Consider the following 18,051-nt stretch of genomic DNA (forward strand, 5'->3'; position numbering starts at 1 on the left):
TTTTTTTTGAGGTAGTTATAGACTATAGTCATATGATATTTTGGACTTGTTCTTTTCGATTTGTGTTAATAAACTATGATAAATTAAATGTGTTGCATATTCAGCATTTATATAATATAAGAAACGTAGTGTTTAACCATTAATAATAATAAGTATCATATTACGATCGGAGGGGATTGTCCATCGATCAGTAGCCAGCACATAATTTCATAATACAACATTACGATTTATATGTTTGACAATAAAAGACTATAATTTACGTTTGCGTTATTATTCACATTAATGATACACAACAAAATGTACTACTTGTTTTCTAGCCTTTTTAAATTATAATTTTGAAAAAATTTAATATTAAACAAAAAATTATTAGTGATAGTTGTCTTAATGTGATTCAAATATATAAATTTATTAGATCGATCTATCGGATTACTGATATTCATATAAATAAATTATAAAATATACTTAGAAATATACTCTGAGATTCCGATCAGAACCACTTTTTGTATTCAAAGATTTCATTTAATTCATATTTGACACCCTTTACTATACAGTATACAGTGGCCTACTCAATGACGGGAATGACGTGATACACTTTCAAAACCTACTATACTGGGATTCAGCAGAGAGACTTGTGTTTTTTTTTATAAATAGAGCGCGCACTGGACTGAATACTGATACGAAAATGTAACCAGATTTATTCATCTCGAGTGTACCAATTTTGAATAATGTGTTATTGATCATAGTTGGTACGTCGATACTTCACCGTATATTAATTAATAGTACACGTACACACTCATAATTATTGTAACAGGTACGAATAGTACTTATTTTTAATAATGTTCGGTAGAGCATGCACATCTGCAACAACGCCAGCTGCAGCTCTTGCAGAGTATAGTAGTGTAAATTTAGTACCTGTATACTATTTTAATATCTGGTCAAAGTGAATAAAAAAAAAGTATGACACAATGGTATGTAACGCGTATAATATTATAATATTCTTACCAAAGGAAAAATGGCAACCAGCACAATAGGAATACGCCCATAATGATTCCCAGCGTGCGAGCAGCTTTGTGCTCGGTCCTCCAACTCGTACTGGTCTTCGCCGTCGTAACTGAAAAATAAAATATCGTAAAAATTATTTTACAAATTTCGCACATAAAAATATAATTCCCGTGGAGAATATTACGAATTTCCATACGCCAAAGATCGCCGGGTACCCCCTCAATGAATTACACGTATTTTCCTGGTTAAATACTGTTCACTCGCATGCAGACTATACGATTATAACGAATATAATATTATAATGTTATTATATATTCCAAACCGTCGTGGTCGATTTGAAATTTATTTCAAGTGTTTGGTACAGAATATCTCATAATATTAAATTATGGTTTTTAAATCGCGAATAGCACATGATAATATTGTGTTTGTGTGTGTGTGCAATACGTCCGCACGAGTGTATTTACCGCGGGTACATCGGGATGTCAAAATCAGCTCACGTAGAAGTTAAGGAAACTATAATCCCAGCAATTGTGAGTGTGGGATGGAGGGTATTTGATAATTAATGGTGTACCGCGTAAATCACAACGGTATATCAGCAGTTAATTAGACCAGAATCCTGATAGTATAAAATATAACATAGGTATACCTACGTAACATCAAATATCAATTAAGTTTAGTGCGCATTTTATTCCGCTACACCGATGGTATGGAATACCTTTGAATAGCTTTCAGCAGTTGTCATAATCGAAGCCGTACGTTAAAATATTTTAAATTTTAATTTCAATATCTCCGGAATATATGAATACAAATATTGGTCTTCTCCCAAAAAGGTCTGATCACTAGAAAAAAACAATGCGAGAAAAGTTTCAGACATACTAATTATTTTTAACCCATGCCACAAAAGCTATCTGAAATCGCATTTTCCATCAAATCGAAATTATACATTTACACAACTTCAAAGCTCTTATAAAAATCTATCTATGAAATTTTTTTTTACTCCTTGTCAGGTATTTCAACCTTTTTTTTGAAAGCGGTCACTTAAAAAAAACAACTAATAACAAAAATCAAGGAAAACCTCTTAATGTATTATTAAGCAACATCATTCTAAGACTATAGTTTGATCGCAACAATCGAATTAGTGTTGGTTTTAGTAAGTTTGCGAATGTACGCATCTTTATGTGAACTATACCTACCACTATATGTCATACACTTGAAAACAATTTGTATTAAATCGAACGTCGCTATAATACGATAGGGTTCGTGCACCAGATATTTAGTTAAATTTTATTAAGGGTTATTGTAATTTTTAGTACCTACCTACTTATGCCGTTGATACGATACGTAACTGTATAATATATATAATGTTATAAAACACTAATATGAAACAGATCTTAGATATTGAAAAAATATAATAAAAATTCAGGATGGTTTAGTGGCCAATATTCAATAACTTGTATGTTGTGGTGTACGAGTATAATGTATAAACTATACTACTTTTTAAAAGTGGAAATTAAAATAAAACGTAATTAATTTTCCGTGATTTCGATTTTGATGTACCTACCATACCATTATTGAGTTTTATTGCAATTTATTTAGAACCGTCTACTTTAAAATTAGCTGTCTCAAGCGTCAAGCCCGCAGCTGTTGTATTTTAATTTGAGATGGACCAACTAGAAAAAAACCGTCTTGTTCAAAACGTTTCGAATAATGTTTTTTTCGAAGGTGGCATCGGCACAGTTTGGACACAACTGACATTGATACATGGCGTGACACAAGTTTCTTCTCGAACGGAGTTTATGAATTTGACCCACTTGGCCACTTTTCTTTTAATTTACTCAATCCGCGGCGTCCAAAGTGTTAGCAAGCAAACAGTCAGTAAATCTATTCTAAAAAGTCCGTTACGATTTTCATAAAAAAAAGTAAATAAACGCAGCTGCGTCCTTTACACAACTCGCTGTACCGAAGATAAAACCTAAAAAAACCCTTTTCTAATTCACGTTTAAATTAATTTTGCGATTTAATTAAAATTTACTGGTCTCGTGAGTAATTCGTCTGTGGCGGAGGTACAAAGCTCTGCTAAAATATCTGCCGGTCGTCCACGGGATTACGCCGTTTCTGTATAATATTGTGCAACATAATAATATAATATCATTATAATATTTCGATGCAACGAGTGGCGTGTCTGTGTGTGCGTGTGTGTCAGCCGCGATTGAAACCATAGCGAGTCCAATAGCTTATTTACATTTCTCGCTCGTTTTGCAACATCGCGATCGTTCCATAATATTTTTGACGGGCGTACCCAAATGTGTCACAAAGATGATCTATGCAAATCTTCCAATGATAAATTAACAATATTATTTGATTCGGTCGGAAGACAACATGACAAGTGAAACCCACCGACGTCAAAATTATAGACCGCTCAAGAATATATTCTCTACCATTGCACCGTCCACACGTCACTACGACAACTTAACAGCTGAAACGTCGAAACAAAAAATGCATAACACAGCAACTATAGAGTACGATTTAAATATTTAATAATAAATAAACACACTTCTCACAAATGACTATTGTTGTTTCTATGTTTAATAATAATATGTTGTCCTTTATTTTTAACTAAAGTTTTTAGATTTATCTTGAATGTCCTCGAATAAATTTATCAACGGTTTATTTATACCAGTTTATACTTAATGTTTTTTTTTTTTTTATTTAAATACAAAACTATAGCACTGAAATGGATTACATTTTGTTTGTACTTTTCTAAAACTATCATAGTTTTTGTCAAAACTTAGTAAAAACAGACATAGTTCTTAATATTTGGTGTTTGGTGTAATAAATGGAAACACTAAATGAAAGACGCCATCCTGCATACAACTTTCAACTTTAAAAAAATACGTTATTAATTTTTATCTTTCGTTATATTTCATATATAGGTCAATTTAAATAATTATAATATTATTTAAATTTAATTTACGTTAATATTTTTTTATTTTTGAATTATTTAGATTTTTTAAATAAATTAGCATATATAACGATGTTGTCGCTATATTATTATTATTGTTTATTCGAATAAAAAATTATAGTAGTTTGAAAATTTCGTATGCATGTCAATGAATCAAAAAAATGTAATTTCTACAACCATGAGAAACATAATCGAATATTGACATCTCTAAATTTGTATTTATCCTGAAACTGTTTCAGGTTTTAATAAATATTATTTCAAACATAAGAAATTATTTATAGAAATTATTAGGTTAACAGTTTATAGCATAATTTTGATTTATTATTTGTATTTCAATTCAATGCAGTTAGTTATTTTTCAAAGAAAATACTGTTAAAATAGAAATAAAAAATAAATAATTATCCTCATTCGATTAATTATTTATGTACTAAATGTAGAGTTTTGTCTTTACTCATTATGGTCTCTGAACTTTAGACAGATATCGAGAAGGTGTTTGGTTTTTTTATCATTTCCAGTGCTGGAGATTTTCTCATAAAATATTGACGACTGCAATTAATAAGGTCGACACTGGTTCTGAAAACGTCTGAGGACGAAAATTGTAATTACGTAATAGTCATTGCAGCTTACCCGTAATAAGTAATATTATACAACTGTTGATCGTATTACAATATAAGTGAAAAATTTCAATTTTGCAGATATCATCTCAGGTCGTCGAGTGAAGCTATCGATGTATATTATTACAATACAAGATTCTATTCAATAACGCGACATTGACCTCGATCTGCGAGTGGTAAATTATTTTGGACCCAGAAAAATTGATTTTAATTTAGCGCGATGACGAGACGACGGTGTGGCGCTTTTATTCAGATTAATCAGCTGCCTTTTGCGATAAATCCTGCCGAGTAGCTTAATTGCGTAGGTACTAGTTGCTGCAGCGGTGCATTTAAATATTTTTTTAAAAATGATTTCCACCTTTCTAATTCCCCCTCCCCTCCACCCACTGTTTTCGTTTTAATGTGGGTTCTTACACGAAACCCAATGTTATAATTTAAGTGTATAATTGTATACACACACATACAATATACATAAATAAATATATATATATGAACATTTGTAGGTCAAATTCCGGGTAGACTATATAACCGACCGTAGTTGTAATGTTGTGTCGTATTCAAAACTCCGACCCACCCATTTAATGTATACGGACAGTATTCCCTCTCGGGATCGATTCAAATGCCTCGACGAAGCGTCCAGATTAAAATTATTAAGGATATCATATTGAAGGCCGATAAATCTGAGAATGAGTCCTGCAGCAAACCAACAGAATAGCCATGCATTGAGTTTGTTTATGCATCATGTTGTTGATATGAATTAAAACTGCACTTGTACACTTAAGTTATAACTACTAAATCTATGCTAGTTGACAGCAGCGGATGGTTAATCGTTTACAGCTGAACACTGTGTCCTTACGTTACATTGTAAACATTAATCGACTCAATGAGATTTCGATATGTTTTGAATACATATAACATTTTACGAGATCAAATTTACTATAGTACCGTTGAATTATCTTTCCGATGACTGACTACATAATAATATATTTTATTATAGATATATTTATTATAACCATAGGAACAACTATCGAATCGTTAGAGATACACGCATTCTACATATAGAAATGCTATTCGTTAAATTACCTACCAAACAAAGTAAATTATTCCACATACAACCCGTCATATTGTTGTTCGTTTATTCATCAAGATAAAGTTATGTGGGACTTAAGTCATTAAAAATTGTTGTGTGTGTATAGTGCATTAATCGATATAAAATGAATAAATTAATATTCGGCTTATTTTTCATTTTATATTGAATTAAATTACTGAAAAAATGTTAATATTTATTCGATATAAATTTTTGACAACATTTTTTATCTTGTTTTATTGTAGTTCAAAAAATGAATGGCCAAAATTCTTCTCAAAATTAACATTTTGAAAATATTTTGGTTGTTATATTGAGCTATTTATAGGAATGTCAAATTTTTAACTTTTTTTCAGATTTTTTCGATTGATTTATACTATTGTATTTTTTTAAGTAACAAAGTAAAAAAAGTAATAAAGCTTGAAAATGTTAGACAAATTTGTTCACAAGTTATTCGTATCGCAATCAAAAACATCAAATAGTCACTATTTTTTATAAGCATTTAAAGTTCAAATTTTGTCAAAATTGGATATTCAAATGAAAAGTTTCGAAAGATTTTAGTTGTTTAAGATTTTAATCCTACATAAATTATAAAATATACTTATTAATAGAGGCTGACACATTTCACTCAAGTTTAACACTTACGTTTCATACGAACATTACTACTCAATAACGAGGAGTAATCGATTGAAACCTACTGTACATCGGAGCGACCTTTTCAGTTGTTTTTCTTATGTATCATGTATGTGAATGTAATAAAGAATTCCCAAAGTATCATATTATACCGTTTAATTTATTATTACAATTAGATTTAAAATTTGAAATTGGATGATTGAATATTAAATGTTCAAAGTGATAAGATCATAAAAAACTTCAGAAACGAATAACCCGAAATATTTGGAAATACTAGTACCTAAAATGAGTAATGTAACAACATAAATTAAATACACCCACATGTTGTATATTGTGTAGATACTAGATTTAAATATAAAATTGACTATTGAGATTATATGTTATTCTCTTTATATACTAACGACAAACAAAATAATAAGTACTTAGGTATGCAGTTATACCCTAGTAGTTAGTAATGTATAATTTGGCATGTAAAAATATTTATTGGTTAGGATAATATTATTTATATATGCTTAAATTCTTCTAATAGAAGATATTTTTTTATAATAAGTGTTCTAGACAAAATTGAAAATATTAGCTATACAACATAATTTTAAGTTACATGTTCACGTTCTGTATTGTCATGGACATTATTAAAGCCAGTGCTAACTAAAATCTATATTACTAATAATAATTTCGGCTTGGACATTAACATACATTTTGCGCTACCTATTACAAAATTCTTAAAACTGAAAAATTAAAGATATATTATTAATACGTTGTAATTGAGTATAATAAGAAATATTGTTGCATATTTACAATACGATTGGATAATGTGATGTGATGATAATATTAATTAATGTAATAATTCATTGTTTTCTACTATTGTATAGAGTTTAATCAAGTATTTGGATTTGTTTAAAGAACTCAATGGTATTTTATTTTTCGTTCCTCGGATTTGGGCCTAAACTTTTATTAGTTTTTATTCTTTGAACTTTAAGATAAAAGCTTATATTAAAATAAGAATATTAATGTTAGTTCATCTGCCAGTGAACATTAATATACTTAAATAAAATGTCTGTATTATAACTGAATCGAAAAAAAATATAATATAGTTTTAGAAGTTGATTAAAATTAAAATTAAATTGTACCATATTTTCGATACTTTTAAAATTAATACCACAAATATTTCGAACCCACAGAAAACGATAAATCATTGCTTCAAAACTTAATGCTTCGGTATTTTCATGAAAAAAAAAACCAAAATCGAAGGAATAAGGATAAACTTTAACACTGTTATTATATTATCATAAAATACAAAGTTTCAATAAAAGGACGTTATTTCTTTGAAAAAATTGTTATTTTCATCAAATAAAACCTGTATTAGGTTCTTCAAGTTGTAAGTAACTTTTTTATGTCGATAGTCGTTTTATTTTGAAAATTGGTAAAATAAAAAAAAAACATTATTTGAGATGAAAAAATAATTATAATAAATAGTATTTTGATGTACCAAATTACTGCATAAAAATGTAATCTTTAAAATTGTCAGGATGGAAAAACGTTTTAATACTGACATTTTGCTGAGTTTAATATTGGTATAGCTACAAACAAGATCAGACACCATCGTTTTGATTCACTCATATCAGCAGAATTGAATTTTTTAAATAATAAGGACCTAAGATTGATTACTTGAAACGCATTTGTATATTAATTTTTATATTCTTAAAATATCATAAATTAGTTTATAAACATTAAACGTAATAATAAATTAATTGTTTTATACTGATAGCTAAAAAAAAAAAAACCAATAAATTAAAAAATGTATTGAATATAAAATTAATGTCTATCTATGACAACATTCAAAGTAACCTTTTTATTGATATTTAAAATATTATAACCTTGAGTACTTTATTCATACATTGTAAAAATAGTACCTACTTAAAACAAGAAAATTTCTCAAACTTAAACTGCCCTAAAGGCTAAATAAAATTTGTGAATGTCGACATAATACAATTTATTTTAAACTGTTATAATAAAAGTTAATCATATTAATATATTATGTATTATAAATGGTTCGATTAACCTTATGTAGAACAGTTTCAAGTCCGTACACACATGACAATACCACAACATGCAAATAAAAATATTAATATTATTTTAAAGTTATAATTTTGAGCCTGAAATAACAAAAAAGGTCAAATTCAAATCAAATCTTTAAAAAACTAAGATAATCGGAAAGGATTCCAATTATCTACGATTGTTATTAAAAGGCTTTAAAGAAGATTCAATAAATTTTTCTTAAAACCAATTACTTATTATCCAATCCAAGTCTCACAGTTTAAACGAATATTTTCGACTATTTCTGAACAACAACTTTCAGAAATTCCAAAAATTTAAATTTAAAAAATCTATTGATAATATGTTCAAGTTGTATTCTTTAAGTCATCAAAAAGTAGAATTAATTAATATGATATTTAAAAACTAATAGCTTTTTTTTACACGTAGAATTACGTAACCATAATATTATTATGATAATATTGTAATAATGGTAATTACGCTTTGTAAAGATATTACAGTACCTATATTAGTGATTCTTATAACACGAGAAATTAAATTAAATTAATATTCACCAGATTAAAGTAAAATAATCACTTGACCTAATTATGTTTTAATTAATTTTTCTATTTAAAATATCTTTTGTACCCTATAGGTAATTATAGTGTGTGCATTACAATCAAACCAGTCAAACGTTCACGTTGTTTTATTAATCAAGTAATATTAAGCTAAGCATCGTGGAAGTAAGGAATTGAGTATAATTTAATTTGTCAATGATATGTTAAAAAATAATCATAACATAGGTATCAACTTGTTTGTCGGAACAATGGGAAATAAATGCGACGATGGTGACTGAAAAAGTATGCATTTTTCTCAATTTCTAATATTATGAAGTATCGAATAGTTAAAAATATATTTTTAGAAACCAGGATGGGCACATACGTGCATGTCTTGATGACCTAACTGGACATTTTGAACAGAAAATCCATTAGGCTACAGTTTCCTGAAAAATAAAGTGTACCATTTGGAATGAATATGATTTGAACACGTTTGTATATGACAATTATTATAATATAACTCCTTTGTGTTTTTGAAATTGTAACAAAAATCATCTGAAAAATAAAACACAAGAGAACAACCACTAATGGACGTATGTTGATAAATTAGTTTAATGTCGATTAAATTTTCCTATAAAATAATATCAGAAGTTGTTTCCAAAAGAGTAAAAGCCAAATAAAACTGCTCTACCGATATAGTATAATATAGTCTATTCTATTCTTTATAGTATACTATTTATTTTTATTAAAAAATAATACACTATGTAATATTTTTTTTTCATTAGGAATTATGATAAAATGCATACTTTTTGTATTTTATGATCACAAAATGAAGTTAGGTATAATGTCAATAGTTAGAAACCAAAAGAAAGTCAAGAGAAAATATAGAAAATTGTAAGTTTTAATTATTTAGTCTTAATTTACTTGGTATGTTGGTATTCTTACTCGTTTTAATGTGGGTGTTTAGAGGCTAAAACGTACTCTATTTTTAATTTAAGAAAGTATATATTTATTTGTAAGCGAGAAATGTTAAGAAATGTCTATTCGTTCTTCATAAATAAAAAAAATAAAAATCTGTTACAAAATAATTTATATTCAACAACAACAGTGAACCCAATTTTAAGTACACACGATTCAACGAACAAGAAATTATACAGATTTTCTTATTTAATATGTACGCACATCAGCTAATTATTCTTATATGACACACATTTATATAAAAAATAAAAATCACACATATAATATTGTAACATATATCTTTATTCAATTTTAAGGTATCTACCTCAGTATTCCACAATCCATTTGAACAATTATTATAGGAAAAATATTATATTTGTTGATTTTCCATGACTACAGTAAAGGTACTTCAATAGTAAATGGTCCAAGTTACAATATCCAATCATTAAATGTTTTTTTAGAAAAACATTACAGTAAAACAAATAACAATTTTCTAAGAGTATTAATCTATAACGTATAGTACCTATACGAAAGTAAGCTTTCCATGAAGATATTTTTTGCAGTGTTTGTCATTTCGATATTGATAAAGGTTTTTTTTCAAAAATCTTAAAGATTATATTTGGCTCATTTAACTTGTAATTGAAAAATAACTTAATAATATGTTGTGCACTGCGTAAACATGGAGCTATATTGTGTATGCATTACGACGTCTAACAAATATCTATAAACATTTTTTTTTAACTTAATACATTTGTAATTTACTTGCTAAACGATCAGCACGTAGTTTTTTCACTTTCGAGTGCCGTACTTTTTATATTGCATTTTTTTTTTTTGTAGTAATTTAATGCCATACAAATGCTCACTATGCACATAGGAAATTGGTTAGTATAAAATATAATATATAATATAAATATATAATCAAGTTGAGTTGTAGGGTACTACGACACGTCAATTTCTACTTGGACACATCAATTTCACTGATATAAGAAGAAACGCAATTTTTAATTATAGGCATTATAGCTGACTTAAGACATTCCGAAGAAAAATGGTATAAAAATTATTAAATATTTGAAAAATACGATCTGCTATTGAATGCAAAAAGATCACAAGCATATTATGAATTACCTAAAATAGCATATCAGAGAATAAAAAAAAAACTTAGAAATAAGCCTATTCTAACTCATCAGTCTACAAATCAAAAGATACACAAAAATATTTATCGCAAACCCGCAGTTTAATGGAACTCAAACGGCACCTCAAATTTCTAAATAAAAACCACAGATATCTACAGATTTTACAATATATTATACTGATATATGTATTTTATAAGACTAAATTTTATTATTTTTTAGTCTCGTTAAACAACGTAATTCAAACACTAGAAAAATATACTATCGTAAAAATATACAAGCTGAATAATAGTAAAAAAAAAAAAACAAAAAGAAATATAGAAAATTTAACCTAACCTAACCTAACCATACACTGCGGACCATATGGCTGAACGTGGAACACTAATACCCAGCTAAAACAAGAACTTAAAGACAAGAGTAACAATATCGACATTCGACATAACTCTTTTCCGAGAAATCCACTTTACAACGAGAACTTTTCCGAAGATAAGAAACTAACAAACATATATGACAGTGCCTATACCTACGTCCCAGTGGTAGAGTTTGGAATGGTTGTGCAGCTGTGATAATAAAGGAGTCCATTAACCACTATAAACACGAAAAACACTCCGAAAATCATACACAATTTGATATATTCTATTGACGGGGCTACTATAAACACGGTATATGTAGATAATAATTGGTAACATTCTGCACAGTGTTTATACTGGTGTATGTGACCATTTGGTTTGTTAAAATTTTTCGTATCCAGTCCATTTACCTAACCGATCCGATTTACAATGACCACCGCCTCGACACCTGAATCATTATTAAATGGGAGTGGTATATCGTGTGACTATAATTGGCAGTTATCGCTAAATAATTTAACAAACTGATTTTATTTTAACTCACAATGTAAAATTATACAACATAACTACTTATTTTATTAAAAAATCATACAACAATTGAATTATATTGTATCAATTACCATTACAAAATACACTCATGTTTGAAAACTTTAATATACCTAACTCATTAGATAGTATTAGTGATTTATCTAAACATTAGAGATATTAAAAGGACAAGGATGAGCACTACACAACTCAATGATTATCATTATAATATTATTGTCTAGAATTTTGGAATTTTAAATTAAGAAATAGGACACGTATCAGTAATCATTTTTATGTCGGTCAACGACGGGCTCACTTAGCTGACCACGGCGCAGTGTATTATTATTACTATAATTTTTTTTTTTAATTTATGATTATCGTGTTCTAAAGTGTTCTACAAATTAATTTTTAAAAGCAATACTTATGTTTTATTTCTGAAATTAAAATGAAAATGATTGAGTTTTTCGTTGCACAGCTGAATCTGACGTTTCACCTAACCTAATATTGTTTTGATAAAAATATTTATTCTGAAACTTTTATTGAAACTTGATAAATAGGTTAATATCAATTTAATCGCATATCAAATTATTGTACTTATTGTTTATTAATTAATGTACAAATATTTATAAAATATAATTAAAATATTCAACATTCAATAAAAATATATAATTACAGTTTTTTTTTAATAATAATATAATTTATTAATCTTTGAACGATTGTTAAGTAAATTACTACTCATTTGTAAAAATTGATCGCTACAAGGTAACAGTCAATTATAAAAATATATATTTTTTGAAATAAAAGTTAGAGTTAATGATATACCTAAGCATTTAAAAAACATAATTTACTAAATAAAATTACAGTAGACATATGTAAGATTTGATAATAGGGGTCAATATCTTTTGTATGATTGTCTGAATGTGACAGCGAGAATAGTTATTCATGATTAAAACCCACGTCAAATGCAATGTCAGCAATAAAAAAAAATATCGATAGTCAACCTCCGTTTGATTTGCATAACGATGTATTGAAGAAATTGGACGGGAAAAAAATACTGAACCGTTTTAAAGGTTGGAGCTAAACGAAAATATATAGTTGCTGGTGACAGACAATAGCCCGGAGGATTTTTATTTTTTTACCCAATTCAATGATAATGATTTTATATTTAAAACGATTGCTCTTAGTTGTAACAAAGTGGAAACGCTCACTTCGATCTATGCGTAGGCACCAATACACGTTAAGAATTATATTCGAAAAATGGCACTGTGACCGGAAGTTTTTTAATTGAATATGGTACTTGCATATAAAGCGTATTTCTAAAAAAAAACAAAACATAATTTGGTATTCGTATCAAATACTGTCACACCGATTTTTGATTATAGCGAGGTCTTAGCTTGAATCCATTTTACGAAACATTCACTGCGTGCAATAATTTATTGCTTCCCATTATATTACTCGTACTATGACACTCATACATATTTAATTGGTTTGGAGTACTATCTAAAAGATTATAATATATACATTATATTATATCATTAGCACTATTATTATAATTATAACAACTATTGAAATCTATCTCTAAGACATCAAAATTGCCTGTTTTTATCTTAAGTACAATTTAATGTATTTAGTAATACATTTTGAACCAATAAGAGGCCATAAAATGGTAAAAATTACGAATTATTAAGATAAAACAATAATAAGTAAATAGAATATTATGTTATAAATAATTTTTTCTACAATTTTTAGTGTTGAAGATATTTTATTTTAGATCTTATAAAAGTATTTTTAGTTTCAACTAGTTTACAACTTTAAAAGAATTAAATTATAACTTTCTTTTTACTTGTTCAGATACATGTACTAAATGATACGTGCTTGATGGTTATAATTGTATAATAAAAGTATAAAACCAAGTTTTAACCTATAAAAATTTAAAGAAATATGAAAAAAATACCAACCATTCAATTTATTACATTGTCCAGTTTAAAAGTTAATAAAATACATAGAAAATATCAAAAAGAACGTAACCGTAAATCGTAATAATCATCAATCATTCAGAATATTATGTTTGGTTAGTTACTTACTGAAAAATTATTTTCATTATTTCCATTATTAAAACTTCTGATTTCAAAAGGAGTTGATTTTTATAACAAAAAAATAAGTAAATACACTAAATTTCTTAAACAACATAAGAACTACTGTGTTTAATTAAGCTACTTTTAAAAACACAATATGCATTTCAAGAATAATATACTTTTCCTGATCATTGAAAACATTTATTTCAAGCATTTTAATATCAATAATATAAATGCAATTAACTTCTCACTGAACAACAAGCAATTTAGCAATTTTTAAATTTCTTTTACTTTGAGAATGTACCATGTTACATAAAATATTTTGACAGTTCAAAAATAGTTGAAATAGGTGGTTATCTAATTTGGCCTAAATATTATATTGACACTTTTATAAATATGTGGTCGAAACAATTCGGTATTATTATTTTTTTTTAAATACTTGAAACAAAATGGAACCTTTCATGCATACCGAATTAAAATACAATTTCACGAAACTCTCAATCACAGATAACTACCATTATACAAATATACAAACAGTAAACGAATATATTATTTAGTTAATTATTTTTTAAATATTCGTGAAAAGAAAATCGATGAACGAAAAGCAATACGTTTTCAATTTTCAAATTTCAATTATTATTTATTGCGCGAAAAAAATCAAGACTATTACCACTAATATAGTACCTATACAATAAAATATATCAAAACAGTAATAATGCTGTAAATTTGTACAGTAAAATATTTTCTAAGAAAGAATATTAATGGAATTTAATTTATTATTATAGTAAAATTATTAGTAGGTATACCAGTATTTTTAGGGCTAAAGATATATGTATGAATAAAACTTTTCCAATAATTGTGTGTATTTTCTTTACTAAGTTGGTAAGGTATTAAAATTTATTTTCATACTTGAAGTTCAAAGTACACTATAATTACTCTGAAAAATAAATTATTATAATGTTATTTTATTTGTTTCAAGCAATTCATAAAAATGCCGAGGTACCTACCCAACTACAACGGTTTTTTTTTATAAGTTAAAATACATGTCAAGTGACATTATTATGAACATCCATGATGATACTGCATTCGTAGTGTACTGTCGTCGTATACTCTCATCGCTTCTACAGAACTCAAATTATTGAAACATTAATCCTCTTGGACTGTGGTAAATACACTGAAACTGAAGATGAATTCATTCAACACTAGCTTTAGTTCCAGTTTATGATAAATTAAAATGTTTTGAAACCATTTTTATGGGAGTTTAAAAAAAAATGTTAAAAAACGATTCGTGGTAACAACTATAGTATAGAAGTATAACATTATATCAGGTTTTATTAAAATTTAAAATAAAATTTGTCTTCTCGTCCGGAATTGTAAGTGTATTCTTTATTGTCTTAAATACTAAACATTATTTTATTTTCACAATAATCTTTTTATTTATGGCTATCGTTTTATACCATTCTGCAGATATAAATTGGTCTTTTCGATGGTGGGGAAGGTTTTTTTCTAAAATATAATCATGGTTGCTTTTATTTGAGATACAAGCGAATGACATTAAGTGAGATTTAAATTCGACCCAACCCAACTGTCCCAACTTTATTCGTACTATGGACATAAATTGCTGAATAACAAAAACGTACTATACATTTAAGTTCTTCACTAGGTACAACAAATGTACAATTTCTTTTAGAGACAAAAATAATTTAAATAAAATTTTGTTAAATTGAATGCCTGAATTTTGAAGAGATGTTTATAATATTTTTTTTAGAGCTGTTTAGAGTTTATTTTACATTTCTAAATTAGACATTTTTTATAAAACCCAAAATATTTATGTTTTTAAACTTTTAACTATTTAAAAAAACTTGATTTCTGATTAATTAATATTTGTTTTTGTTACTATACATCTATTGAAATAATGAAAACAAACGTGGCCAAATTTTTTTTTATAGTTATAAAATCAGCAATTTTTTAACGATTTAAAACAATATAGATACAAAAGTACCTATACATTCGAATAAATATTCAATCGAACAACGGTCAAATCGAAAAACGTTATGATAAATGACATGTAAAGTCCTCATTCATACGTACCCATTTTAATAAATACATATTATATACCAGATGCCTATAATGTATGTTATATTTATGTGGTATGTGTGGTATATTAATATGTTTTATTAAATTTCCTAGAAATATGTATGTTACTGATTGTGCATCGTTACAGTTCTCGTTTATATATGGAATTTATGTCGATATGTACTTTGTTAAAGTAAATAAGTACATTGTATTTTAAATATTTGTTTGGAGATATATATATTTTTAATTTAATCGTCATTTTTTATTCAGTCTTTAACAAAATATAATATATTATCAAACACTTTGATAAGAATTAACTGCATCTTATGTCATGTATACATATTAAATGTACTTAGTATATACTATATATTATAATATCTTTAAAAGGTTTTATTGAATTAAATGTCATATTTATTCTATATCGTTTTATTATGTCATCCACGAATAACAAGTTTATACCGTAGATTATTGTTCCGAATAATGGCTGACAGATGTAGAAGACAATATTCCTGTTCGAATCTCGTGGAAAATGTGTATTGAAGTTGAAAAACAATAAGGCTGCTGCCGTTGTAAACCAACATTGATTTTATATACGTTCTTAATGTCTTTGCGGATTCTAGGTCAGACCAAAAGGTTTAATCCTTAAAGTTTTTGGAGAAAACCATACGATACACTCAGATTTACATTTTTGAAAATCCAATAGAGTACTACCAGAAATGAACCGTTTGTGAATAACGTCTGCAAATCGATAATTTTTTAATCAACAAACTTTATAGTTTTAGAATTATCGAAAAACGAATATCGTAAACTGCAAAGTAACTTTTACACGTTCTAATAGTATATATACGTACAAACTAGCTAAATACTGCCGTTTTTTAATTCTTTTGTTAAATATAAAAATAAAATAAATTGTTTTTATATTATCAAGATGTGTTAAAAGCTAAAAAAATTAATTAAGTTAGTAATAAAAACCTATACGTATGCTTATGGTAGTAAAATTTCAAAGTAATTTGAAATGGTATTAAAATGACATTGAATTGGACAGTTGAATAATAATTAATATAAATTTATTTTTATTTTTAACTTATAATTAGAATTGCACCGACAGAATGAGGAAAACAGTTAATGTACGGACATTGTTGATAAATAATGATCATTTAATTTAGACAAAAATATGTAAATTAATGTCATGTAAAATGACTGTCAAGCTCAATAGAAACGAACGCGGATTCAATGATATTTCATGTACGCTTTTATTGAAAGGCAGGTAGTACGTCTCACTATTCAGCTCACTCAATAGTCTGCTTAATACATAGTATCTAAATATTTTCAATCGTCTGTTGGACGTCAATGTTCAAACGATATTAATAAAAATAAAAGCTAACAATTTAGAGAATAAAAACGACGTGCAATAAACTATATTGTGCAGTTATATAATGCAGTCGCGAAAAAGGTTTGATAAAAAATAAGTCATCGATTAAATTGTATAAAGTTATGCACCTTTTTTTTATTTTTATTTTTAATCTAGGATATTATACAATTTATACTAAATAAAAAAAGGTACAATAAGCATGATGTATGTTTAAATTGAGTGCAATGGCTTGGGTGTCTTGAGGGAAGAAATCGTCCAGTGAAGGTACTTCGGCCTGTTAAGCACGGAAAATGTAAAGACGCGACTGCGGGAAATGGCATTGAAGTGGCCGATTAGAGTTGTAATTTTTCAGCTATTGACGTTATCGCTTGTAAGGTGTTTCGCGAAATGTCAAAAATATCTAAACGGGCTGAAATGAAAAATGTAATCTCGCTGTATTTGGACACGTCAAACAGCCATCAACAGAACACACCCCGTCCGCGAGAAAGTGCCAGGAATTTTTATATTTTTATTTTAAATAGGGCATAGAATATTTTTGACGTTGAGCAAACGAATGCGACAGTTAAGCCGAAATGACAACTAATTTGAGCTAAAACGAAGTCGTTATAGTTTTGATCGTGTCATAACATTGTAATATTGAACAAATTATGTAAATTGTCGATTTATCTGATGTACACTGTATG

The 18,051-nt window shown here is 27.3% G+C and overlaps 1 protein-coding gene across 2 annotated transcripts in view; it reads right to left on the minus strand.

Moving 5' to 3' along the window:
- Positions 1 to 422: 422 nt before the first annotated feature.
- Positions 423 to 18,051, minus strand: part of LOC111027086 (octopamine receptor beta-3R-like) — a 162,996-nt gene continuing 145,367 nt past the window's right edge. For both annotated transcript variants that reach the window (XM_022305309.1, XM_022305310.1), the window contains exon 4: positions 423 to 1,111. In XM_022305309.1, the coding sequence (XP_022161001.1) occupies positions 999 to 1,111 (113 nt within the window). In that variant the 3' untranslated portion in view covers positions 423 to 998. The remainder of the gene's footprint in view (positions 1,112 to 18,051) is intronic.

The sequence above is a fragment of the Myzus persicae genome, unplaced genomic scaffold, assembly GCF_001856785.1.
Source record: "Myzus persicae strain clone G006 unplaced genomic scaffold, MPER_G0061.0, whole genome shotgun sequence".
In the NCBI taxonomy this organism is placed as follows: Eukaryota; Metazoa; Arthropoda; class Insecta; order Hemiptera; family Aphididae; genus Myzus; species Myzus persicae.